Here is a 12,208-nt window from a genome sequence, read left to right as displayed (position 1 = left end):
TCAGCGAGTGTCTCTCTCTTGATCTCCGTGAGTGTCATGGCTTTAGGTGTTGCATGACTTGCAATGAAGTTCACATACTCCTCTGCTACCTTTGCTGCACATGTACTGTCAGCTGTCTGAGACAAGATAGGATGACGAGACATATAGGGTACATCCCAAGGGTACATTCTCATTTCCTCGCTCCTCGATCCTCGCTTGAACCGGAAGTTGTTCTGCGCCGCCATATTGACGGCCGTCCCAAAGCTCTTATTTAGCTCTGAGGATCGAGGATGGAGGAAGGAGGAGGGATCTCTGAGGAGCCATGAGCGAGGACCCACGAGAACAGACTTACAGGAAGTCTTTTAATGGCCGACACGCCCCCTCATTGTTCATCTGTTATGTGATTGGACGCTGCAGCCGATCGGACTGATGAGATTTTTTTTCAACATGTAAACAGTGAAGACGGATCACAGATTAAACTCAAGCTTTATATTTGATTCGTTTTCTGATTCAACATCTGGTTTAAATAAATGTTCAGTGTAGACTGAACAACAAAAGGACCACAAACAACTTTCTTCATTTATTAGAAAGATTTGTGTTTTCATGATCTGAACTTTTATTATGGAAACAATTAAAGTCAGAGAGAGCTGGAGAGACGAAACACTTTTTACATCATTTATCATCATTTCATTCAGTCATGTGAGGCTGTTCATTCCTGATTGTCGGGTTTGATGAGTTTTATCATTTAAGAGAAACAATAATCATATTCTGGGTTATTTAATATCGACGTCACAATCTGAATTTCAAAACGTACAGACGCAAATAATTCATAAATAAGACGATCGCATTCCGCCGGTAGAAATGGATCCTGCGCTTATAAACAGAACACAGGACACAGTTTGTTAACAGACTACAGAGAGAAACACCTCTACAGTGGTGATTACTGTGTCTTTATTAGTTATTAGTATTATTAGTTACTATTATTAAGTACAGTGATCATGTGAACAGACACAAACTTCTCAAAAGTCTCTCCAGCTTAAAGCCGACTGACAGCTGATCCAGCTGTGATCAGCTGATCCTCCGTCATCAGAAACAGACGTCGCTTCACGTGACGCAACTGAGGAAAGGACGTCTCATGACTCTTAAAACATATTTCCTCGTTCCTCTCTCCTCGCATGGTTTCCTCCATGCATCCCTGGTGGGAGGGACTAAGATGCAAGGAAAGGACCCAAGTGAGGGAAACGGGGATGCAATTAAGAGACTTGGGATGTACCCATAGTCAGCTGGGTTGTCGGCTCCCTTTCGGTATTCCACCTTGAAGTTGTAGGGCTGAATCCTCAGTCCCCATCTCTCAATCCTGGCGGGTGGTTTTGACCTGGGATTGTTCCATATGATTTCCAGTGCTTTGTGATCTGTCACTAGAGTTAAAGGATGACCATAGATGTACAGGTGGAAATGCTCACAGCTCCACACAATGGCCAGCGCCTCCTATTCTGTTTGGGAGTATCTCCTCTCCACATCGCTGAGAGACCGACTAGCATATGCTAGCACGTACTTCACCCCTTTTTCATCTTTTTGGCAGAGGATTGCACCCAGTCCAACAGGGCTAGCATCCACAATCAGTTCTGTCTCTCTACCTGGGTAAAAGTATGACATAGTAGTGTCACTGGTTAGGCTGTCTTTCAGTGTCTGTAATGCAACTTGCTGTTCTGGGCCCCATACCCAGGGTGTGTCTTTTCTGGTGAGCTTGCGCAGTGGTTCTGAAATGGAGGAGAAGTCTTTGATACATCTGGAGCAATAGTTGGCCATGCCCAGCAGACTCCTGATTTCACCTGGATTCTGGGGGTCTGCAGCTTGCTGAACTGCAATGACTTTCTTGGGATCAGCTGAGACACCCTCTGCAGAGAAGATGAAACCAAAGAACTCGAGCCTGGACTTGTTGAACTCACATTTGTCACGATTGAGTGTGAGACCGCTTTCCCTGAGTCTCTGGAACAGTGCTCGGAGGTTGTTGTCATGTTCAGTCTGGGAGGCACCGTAGACGATGATGTCATTGCTGAGGTTTTTCACACCAGAGAGACATTGCAGTGTTTGGCATATGGCATTTTGAAATACCTCAGCAGCAGACGATATGCCAAAACTCAGTCTCTTGTAGCGCCTCAATCCAAGGTGAGTGGTGAAGGTAGTGATGTATCTGCTGTCTGGATGAAGCTCTAGCTGGTGGTATCCAGCTCTCAAATACAGTTTGGAAAACACAGTTGCTCCATTCAACTCATGTATCACATCGTCCATGGTGGGAGTGATGTGGCGTTCCCTCTCTATAGCCGTGTTAGCTTGGCGCATGTCAACACAAAGTCTTACTTTGTCAGGGTCTTTAGGCTTGGGAGGAGCGACAATAGGGGAGACCCATGGTGTCGGGCCAGTGACCTCCTCAATGATGTCATCTGCCTCCAGTTTCTGAAGCTCATCCTCAACCTTCTGGCGGATGTGGTTGGCATGTAGGCTTAATGTCAGGATTTATGTGAAGTGTAATGGGAAAATATGTCATAGTCTCATGTGAAGGTTTAAAGAATGTAAGTCCTAAAAGTGCAGACACCAAACTGTAGGTTCAGTAGATGACTTTAATTAGTTTAGTATCCAGGTGTCTTGTTATCTGTTATCATTGTGCACTGTTTCTTTGTTCTTCGTAAGACAGACACAGAGAGGCTTTGATTAACAGAGATCCTCTGTTTGAAATACTTTTAACTTCCTTTGTGACGCGTTATCTGAAGTTGTAAAGGCGTAAACCTTTGCATGCAGATATGATGTGTGAGGGTAAAGAATGTCTATCCTGTCTCTGCAATGGTCATTTTGACAATGTCACAGTGGCTTCAAAGGAAGCATCTGTTGTGAGTTTAAACTGTTTATTGTAAGGCAAACGGTGAACAAAGGGATTTGCAAACATGAGATAAAGCATCTTCCTGACTGTCTTAAATGAAGTATACTAAGGCTCGAAGGATGACCTGCCTTTTATTGTGTTCTTTGTGTATTCTTGTTAGCTAAGCAGATAACAGGAAGCTGTCTGAGTATAAATGTCCATGCATTGTGACTGTTAGGCAGAGCACTCTTACAGATCACTGCAATGTGTCTGTGAGACTGTTCTCTTTGCTTGCAAGCAAATAAATTGACTTTACAAACCTTGATCGTTCATCAAAACTGTTTACTTTATATTGATAGAAAACCTCCACTTTCTTCTCCCGACTAGTCATAAGAAATATTCCACAACAGAAGCTTTACCTGAACGTCTTTCAGTTTTCCGATCCCTTCAAACAATACAGGATGACTCTCCACTAGCTCATCTGCGACTGTGCAGCTCTGTGGTGTGGATGATACTGCTGTGACTATTTTGATCAGTCCCAGTGCTTTGGAAGTTTTGTAACTGAGAATATTGAATCCGTCCCCTTTAATTACAAAGAATGTGCACCATGTCCTTTTCTGTCCTTTTTCCACGCTGCACTTGAAAACATCACTGACAGGCAATGGAACCTTGGAGCGGAAGGGGTAGATCTTGGTGCTGGTGGGGCTTAGTTGTGGACGTGGAATCAATTTCTCGAAACTTGTTTCAAAGACAGTTTGCTGTGGCTCCTGAATCAATTAAAACTAGCATACTACTGCCATTTAGCTTGATGTGAGTCTGTGGCAGCTCAGAGGTCTTGTCAGCATCAACTGCAAAAACATAAGCATCATCACTGCTGGAAGAGTTGTGCTCTTTTTCCTCACCTGGCGTCTTTGTTATGTGATGGACTTTTTTAGGGCGTTGGTTAGCCTTGTACTGCGTTCGTTTTGTATCACCGTCTTGGGCTTTAGAACGACATTGCTTTGCAAAATGGTTTAGTTTACCACAGGCTCTGCATTGTTTGTTTCTAGCAGGGCATTCACCATCATGAGGATATCTACTTCCACAGTTCCTGCAGCTGTTGTCAGAACGTCTTCTTTCCGACCATCTGCTGTTTGGATGCGTCTGCGTAGTCTTTTGATCCAACCAGTTGACTGTAGCTGTTGAGCCTCTTTCTATGCCAGTCGCTTGCATTTCAGACAGTTCCAGTGTTGTTCCATGATCAAGAAGCTCATCTAGGCTAAGGTCAGGCTCCCTTAGCGCTTTCCTGCGTAGCCTGGATGATGTACAGCTTTGTATGATTTGCGTTTTAATCTCTGCCTCGACACTTGCAAATTCACAGTTCTTAGCTAACATCCTCAGCCTAGTGTGATAACTGTCCAAATTTTCTCCTGGTTCCTGTCCAGTTTTTCTGAAGATATACACTTGATACTGTACGTTTTTCTTAGGAGAGAAATATCCAGATAACTTCTGCTTTGTGTCTGCATATTCGTCATCTTCTGCTGCTAATGTGTCGTAAATATCATGCACTCGTTCTCCTGCTATATGTAGCAATAACGCTTTGAGCCTAGCATCTCCGCCAATGTTCATTGCAGTGGTGTAATTTTCAAACCTTTGCACCCATTTATTCCAGCGAGATCCGACAGAGACAGGGTCAGTTTCGGTGTCGAAAGGTGGGAGAGCAGCGGTGTTTCCTGCCATTCTTGCTGCGGTGTGCCGACTACCATCCACGTGTCTGTGTTAGCTTAGCTAGCTTGGCCTAGCCGCACTCATCCGCATGTCCGTCGTTCTCCCCTCATTTTTTTTCTCTTCGAGTCCTTCCGTTTACTCCTCGTCGCCAATGTAATGTTTCTGTATTGTAATTATGACCCAGACGAACAACGACTTGATGCACTGCAACAGGCTTTTATTCCGAGCTTCGTATACACGCTGTTCATGCGGTCTTGCTGACTGACCGTGTATATCTTGTTCCGCCCACAAGGTGGCGTGGTTCTACTGTGAATATCACAGGTATTTCACAGCTTTATCTCCACGTTAAGGCTGCAGGCACACAGGTGTTTTTGATTGAGCTAATTAGTGAAGTTGATAAACACAGACACACATGACTTGGAGATATTCAGGGCAAGATCGTTAGACCTGTCTGTCCCCCTCACTCCATCAAACTGTCTGTCTCCCTCCCTCTCTCTCTGTCTCTGTCTCTCGCTCTCCTCTATCTTTATGTCTGTGTCTCTTTCACTCTGTGTCTCTCTCTCATACAGTCATTCAGGTCTTAGAGATTTTTAGAGGACTTTTCCCCTCCCCCGTTTCAAAATAAAAGCCCCACAGATTTTGTAAAAATCTTAATCAGCAAATAACTATAGCTGTCAAATAAATGTAGTGGACTAAAAAGTACAATATTTGCCTGTAAAGTATATGGAACATACAATAAAAGTAGGCAGAATCAAAGTACAAATACCTTCAAATCGATTTTTATTTTCTAATGTTCAATATTTCATGTGTAATTTCCATGAAATCTTCACCATCTGAGGACAAAACGTTGTACATCAATACAGTATTTAGGTAAATGTAGTTACATTCCACCACAGCTTGTTCAACATAAGGCAGCTCCAATGATCGAACTATCAGGATCCATCAGCTACGGTATTAAATCATTAATTAACAATCTACAGCCAGTGAGATGAAACATTGAAACACCTCTCACATGGTATAACACTCGTAGAATAACTATTCTTCACTATGACTACTTTTACTCTCGAGGTCAGTGAGACACATCTGCAGCCTTGATGAACAGAATATACGTAAAGCTTTAGACCTCAGTGTGAATCTGGTATTCTTACATCATCACCTCCCAACGCTTTATTGTTAGAATACAAACATGAGATCAAAAAAGGGCATTTCGTTGCTCACTTCCCTTTGAGCCCTGATCCTCACTGTTCATTCACTTTTCCTTACTATTGCTGAGGCAGATTCTTTCACAGCACCATGTAGCACACCATCTACAATTTGTGTTTGTGTGCCACCTCTAAAACCCAAAACAATTTCATCAAGTTGATGCGATTACAAGAAATAAAAAATATAAAATAAATGAAACGTAGACAAAAAAGAAAAGTTGTCTATTGTACTGATGACAAAATGACTGACTCACCAATACAGAGAGGCTCTCAGCCTAAACATCACTGTTCACAATCTACTCAGATTACTGAAGTAAATACATTCTAAAAACAAAAGAAAAATCAAATTGGTCAAACATTTGCAGGAACAATGAACTCAAGAACTGAATTGTCTCCCGTGTATTTTGCAAATACAAGGCTACTTGTCTGTATGCAATCTTTTATGCCTTGCCAATTGATGGCAATCACAGTATCTCTTCCCGCAGGTCTTTCAGAGGTACGGCTCCTCCCGTGTGGGCTCTTGTCATGTGAACCAACATGTCACCTCTGTGTCTGAACTCTTGTCCACATGTTTTGCAAGAATACGGCTTCTCACCTGTGTGTGTTCTCATGTGAACCAACATGGTACATCTTTGTCTGAAATCTTTTCCACATGTTTTGCAAGAATACGGCTTCTCACCTGTGTGTGTTCTCATGTGTTCTATCAGGTGACTACTTTGTCCAAAATCTTTTCCACATGTTTTGCAAGAATACGGCTTCTCACCTGTGTGTGTTCTCATGTGAACCAACATGGTACTTCTTCGTCTGAAATCTTTTCCACATGTTTTGCAAGAATACTGCTTCTCACCTGTGTGTGTTCTCATGTGAACCAACATGTCACTTCTTCGTATGAAATCATTTCCACATGTTTTGCAAGAATACTGCTTCTCACCTGTGTGTGTTCTCATGTGAGCCAACATGACACCGCTTTGTCTGAACTCTTTTCCACATGTTTTGCAAGAATACGGCTTCTCACCTGTGTGTGTTCTCATGTGAACCAACATGGCACCTCTTTGTCTGAAATCATTTCCACATGTTTTGCAAGAATACGGCTTCTCACCTGTGTGTGTTCTCATGTGAACCAACATGGCACCTCTTTGTCTGAAATCTTTGCCACATGTTTTGCAAGAATACGGCTTCTCATCTGTGTGTGTTCTCATGTGTTCTATCAAGTTACTACTACGTCCAAAATCTTTTCCACATGTTTTGCAAGAATACGGCTTCTCACCTGTGTGTGTTCTCATGTGAACCAACATGGTACTTCTTCGTCTGAAATCTTTTCCACATGTTTTGCAAGAATACGGCTTCTCACCTGTGTGTGTTCTCATGTGAACCAACATGTCACTTCTTCGTATGAAATCATTTCCACATGTTTTGCAAGAATACAGCTTGTCACTTGTGTGGATTTTTTGATGAGCCTTCAATGAGGATATCTTACTGAATCTTTTCTCACAGAAGCTGCAACAATGTGACTTCTCATCTGAGTGGGTTCTCAGGTGTTTGTCGAAATGCGACCTGAACTTGAAAGCTTCTCCACACGTGTCACATTGGAAAAGTGCTTTACCTGTTTGAGGATCACTGCAAGTCTTTGACAAGTTGTTAATATCGTTACAGTGACTTCTGCTTTTCTGTTGTCTTTTCTTTGGTTCTGGCTCTGAATCGCTAGTTGATTCTGAGTCTTCATGCTCGCTTCCTTTCTGATCTTGGCTCTCAGCTACATGAGAGTTGTTGGAGAGGAGCTGGGGGTCTCTTGTTGGTTCTGGTTCAGTGTGGTTACTTTCCTCATTAGGAGTCAACATGAAGGTCTCAGTCTCCTGCTTCAGCTCAAGCTGCTCTCCCTCCTGACTGGTGCAGAGTTCCTCCTGTTCCTCTTTGATCTGTGGAGGATCTGGGTCCTCTTGGTCCAGACTGGAGTTCCTCTCCTGAATACAGAGCTGCTGGTCGGAGAGAACCTCCTCCTCCTTACAGACATGTTGCTGTGGGAGCTCTGGAGGGACAGAGAGCAACATCAATAGGATACGACTGTGATGTTGAAGGAAAAATGCAAACAGTGCATTCACATGAAACCAGGCATACAGCACACCAGATATCATGACAGTGGACGAGGACAGGACGGTAAAATTAGGTGAACCCGGAAGAGAATACCGGGATCAGTATTGGAATAAATAGAATTTGCAACCGAATGTTACGTAGCTCCCTCACACTGGAGATAGTTGCTTAAGTTTGCAATCGATTATTAAGATAAAGCACATGTTTTAGCTATATAACGCTACAGTCTGTGAATAATTAAATAAAACAATAGTCACTAAATAGTTAGACCAAATATATATTATTCCATTATGACAAAAAGAGAAAACATTTTTTTAAACTTTGGACGACAAGTGTACCGTTTCCAGTATTTTCTGTCTGCCTCACCTGATGTTACCAACCTGTTCTCATCTAACAAGACCTGGGCCCCGTTCCTCGTTCGTGGCTAACTTAGTTAGCCGGACACTTTTCAGGATAAGATGACGTAGATCAGGCTTTTCGGTTCCACGAAGCAAGTTCGGCAAAATCACCATGGCAACACATCCATAAGCTTGAACCTGCTCCGGGGCAGGCTAAGTGAGGGTAGCTGGATAAGCTGGTCACTCCCCCGGAAGAAATGGCAGCTCCTGTCATTTACGGTAGTCTAATGCGCTTGTGCATATACTGGGGGTTATACGGGAGTTCCAGAAATGCATGTAAAGTGAGACACATGGTGATCCATTAAAACCAGCTGAGCAAACTAAGAAGCCTCTATTGCATTAATGTACAGCTCCCTTCCTCAGAGATCCACTGATGAAGGAGCGATATTAGTTAGATTAGTGTTTTATAGGGAGAGAGTTCTTCCACATCGCCAAGATCCGTTATCACATCATGATGACTTCCTATACGAGCGCTATCCATTCTGCCGACAAGGAATCATTTATTTACAGACCTTCTGGAGCCATACATTGAACACCACACGCTGCAGCCGAGCACTGACTGTCTCACACACTGGATGCAGCCTTGAGCTGTTCTGCGAGTGGTACATTTTTGTACAATGTCGGCGATGCGGAGAACATCGGGAAAGCCGCTGCATGCCGTGCTGTTCGTAAAGTTTATTTAGCGCTTAATGAACTGATGGATGTGTTCAATACATTACCATGGCACATATTGACTCACCATTCTGAATAATGCGTTTGTGCTTATAGTGTTTACTTGCTCCCATGTCCTCTTGATGGCTGCGTTGCATACATGGGGTTAAAAGCACTCATAATTATATGACAGTGTTATTAGTACACCAGCATATCATTGTTGTAGAAAATGATTAAGGTGGACTCATGATAAGAATAGAGAGAATCACACTATTTCTTTTCACTGCTTCAATTGATTGAATTTCTGATCATGAATAATACACACACACTGATCCGCCCATACAGAGATTCACACACACAGATTCAAACTCCTAGTTCTATATGGTAATCTACACAGACATGTATATACACATATATATAGTAGGCTACATGATACATACGCGCATACAGTACATATATCCTCATATTAATGAGTATCAATTAGATACTCTTTGGGCTTGTTTTATCTACTTATTCTGAAAGAGTTGAGATAATTATTTCCGCTATATCTCATTGGATGATAAGAATCATCCAATGAGCCATTAAGCCTACTGCCAGCAGTCACATTTAAAGACATATAATCTGATTGATTGGGGTGATGAGGCATTACAATTAGCCGATACATTTCCCAACACTTACGCATTTAAGTTGTCTGTGATATTTTGCCGTGCTTCTTGTCTCGCCCTCGCAGCGGTGGCAGTGTTAGATTTAGCCGTGATTATGGTCTTGAATTCCTCATATGCGTTCATGATCATCTCCTGCTCGTCAGCAGAGTAAAAAGAGGCTCTTTCTTTAAGTTTATTTAACATTGTACTGTTAGAAAATCATGGTTTCGGTGATCGACGCTTCCCCCTTTTGACGTAGGACGGGCACGCGCAATTATCCTGATCGTCTGGGTCGAATTAACGAGACTGTTTGAGAGGATCAGCCTTGGAGAAACCGACATAATCATCTCGTTAATTTAGGCTGCTAATAGGACATTTGATCGACCTTGCTGAACCACGTACGAGGAATGGGGCCCTGGTTTGCTGTCTACCATCTGCCTGAATCCACGTGAATGCAGCATTGATTAATACCAGCACACATTTAAACAATTTTAATTAAGTGGCATTTCTCTGTTTAGTGGTATTACAATGATGACGTTGTACTCACCTATCCTGTGTAACTTTATTACAGGTTTCCAAGCGATATCCAACAGTCTGCGCTGACGGTCCATCTCTTCCTCGTACTCGAAGATAGTTTTTTCAAAAACTCTGAATATTTCTTCAGCAGCAGCAGATAGTCGCTCGTTGACAAACTCTCTCAAATACTCAACTGAAGACATTGTTGTGTAAAAACAAATGAAATATGCATCTGCGCGAATACAACACTGTCGGCTATCCCTGCATGTACATACAGGTAAGGCGTGTGTTGTGTTTACTTCCGCTGAGTTCGGTTAGAACGGAGTTCTCCTTCTTCTCTCGGTTTGAATGGCAGATATCAAACTGATAGCACGTGCATACCGCCGCCTACTGCACTGGAGTTTGAAACGCCATATTTGTTGGAATGCTGATTCAGCGTTTTTTGGCAGGTATCTCCTTCCACATTTCTTAAGCTACAGAAACCGTTCAACTATCAAAATGTTCAGCTCTTTAAGGACATGCCGGCTACGACGTTTTATGTTTTTAACCTTTAAGCTTTTTGAAAAAATGTTTTGAATGGAGAACATTTTCAAATCCTCCTCAACTTCTTCAACTTTCAAATCCTTCTTCTTCCTCATACGTTCAGCTACAGACACCATTTCAACTTTAAAATGTTGAGAAAACCATGAGCTATTATTGTATGTTATAAGCTTTCTGATATGTTTTATACTTTTTGAACTGTCATATTTAAACTTTTATGATTTTTTTCAGTCCTTTTCTGACTTTATAATGGGTGTGTATTGCACAGCTCAGAGTGTGATGTCACTGCTAGAGTGAAGAGCAGCTTGAGATTCTTGTGAAAAAAGATATTTGTCTTTTGCCACTGACTCCACAATTTTCACTCTTCATGCATTATTTTTCAGTAAAAAGTTAGCTAATCGTGTGCTGGTCTAGAAGAATGAGAGTGGAATCCAACAGATTTACACATTTGGAAAAACAGCTTTTAATTGAGAGGAAAACCAACTATCTGCTCCATAGAGACCAATGCTAAATCTTACTTCAAGAACATCTTCCACAAAACACGGTACCCCGTTTCTAGATTGCCAGTGAAGCCAGATTTTTTACACTACAGACACAATTTTCACATGATCAGTTCTTCAAGTCATCCTTCCTCTCCAGCTTTAATATCGGAGCAATAGGAGCTACGCTTATGGGGGTTTTGAGGATTTGTTTGACAGGTGTTGTAATGTTTCTGTATTGTAATTATGACCCAGACGAACAACGACTTGATGCACTGCAACAGGCTTTTATTCCGAGCTTCGTATACACGCTGTTCATGTGATCTTGCTGACTGACCGTGTATATCTTGTTCCGCCCACAAGGTGGCGTGGTTCTACTGTGAACATCACATTGCCCTTTTTTTATTTTTAAAGAAATACCTAAAACTTGACATTCTTAAACTAGGCTTGCTCTTACATATTACTCAAACTTCAACAACTCTATTTACTGTACTGAACATTGTACTCATCTAGGGGTATGGCAGCTCTGTATTAACTCTATCCCTTAAAACATAAATTTTACACTCTGTCTTATAGAAATGTTTAACAAACACTTAACTTCTCAAACTTGGCTAAATCAGTACCTTTTTAAGTTCACAACAGATAAAATTAGTGTCCATGTCCCTGAGCATATTTATTGTATGCAGCCAAGAGATTGTCCACGTTTAACAGTCCATAATCTACCTATAGTCCTGTAGGTAGGCGGGAGGACGTCTGTTGTGCCTTGAGGGGTATCTCGGTGTTGTTGAGGTATTTGAGGCATCACTGTAATCACAATCCTCATCATCGGGATCTGGTGAGATGTCCATTACTTCTGGAGTGATCTTCTTGAAGAATGAAGAATTCCTGACAATGAAGTGTCCACTTCTGGCTGCTGTGATCATGGAGCCTTTGACTTTGGTCACCGTGTATGGCTTACTGTTATACGGTGCAGTGAGCTTGTTGTGCTTGGGCTGACGATGAAGCACAGCGTCACCTGGAGTGAGAGTGTGTGGTGTAGCATTACGATGAGAGTCTGCATGAGATTTCATCTTGGCTTTAGCCTTGTTGTCCCTTGCTCTCACTTCAGAGTCTGAACAGTTCCTTGCAGTGTGAGCGATTGAAGGAA

General features: G+C 42.2%; 2 protein-coding genes across 3 annotated transcripts in view; one reads left to right on the top strand and one right to left on the bottom strand.

The window, feature by feature from the left end:
• Positions 1-12,208, top strand: part of musk (muscle, skeletal, receptor tyrosine kinase) — a 93,825-nt gene that overhangs the window by 43,393 nt on the left and 38,224 nt on the right. The gene's annotated exons all lie outside the window — the stretch shown is intronic.
• On the bottom strand, positions 5,307-10,356 carry LOC142935542 (uncharacterized). Its single transcript, XM_076079964.1, has 2 exons — positions 10,074-10,356; positions 5,307-7,771 (listed from the first exon to the last, which is right to left on the bottom strand). Exons 1-2 carry the CDS (start codon positions 10,243-10,245, stop codon positions 6,210-6,212), a joined length of 1,734 nt encoding a protein of 577 aa, XP_075936079.1. The 5' UTR covers positions 10,246-10,356; the 3' UTR covers positions 5,307-6,209.

The sequence above is a fragment of the Anarhichas minor genome, unplaced genomic scaffold, assembly GCF_050575085.1.
Source record: "Anarhichas minor isolate MPS153535 unplaced genomic scaffold, ASM5057508v1 ptg000073l, whole genome shotgun sequence".
Classification (NCBI taxonomy): domain Eukaryota; kingdom Metazoa; phylum Chordata; class Actinopteri; order Perciformes; family Anarhichadidae; genus Anarhichas; species Anarhichas minor.
This window is presented reverse-complemented; position numbering and strand designations above follow the sequence as displayed.

What these genes read in the sequence shown, in the direction of transcription:
- LOC142935542 (XM_076079964.1), bottom strand. Translation starts at nt 10,245, where the DNA reads ATGTCTTCAGTTGAGTATTTGAGAGAGTTTGTCAACGAGCGACTATCT. An exon ending in AATAAAGTTACACAGGATAG is followed by an intron (nt 7,772 to 10,073) that starts GTGAGTACAACG and finishes CTGTCCCTCCAG; the next exon opens with AGCTCCCACAGCAACATGTC.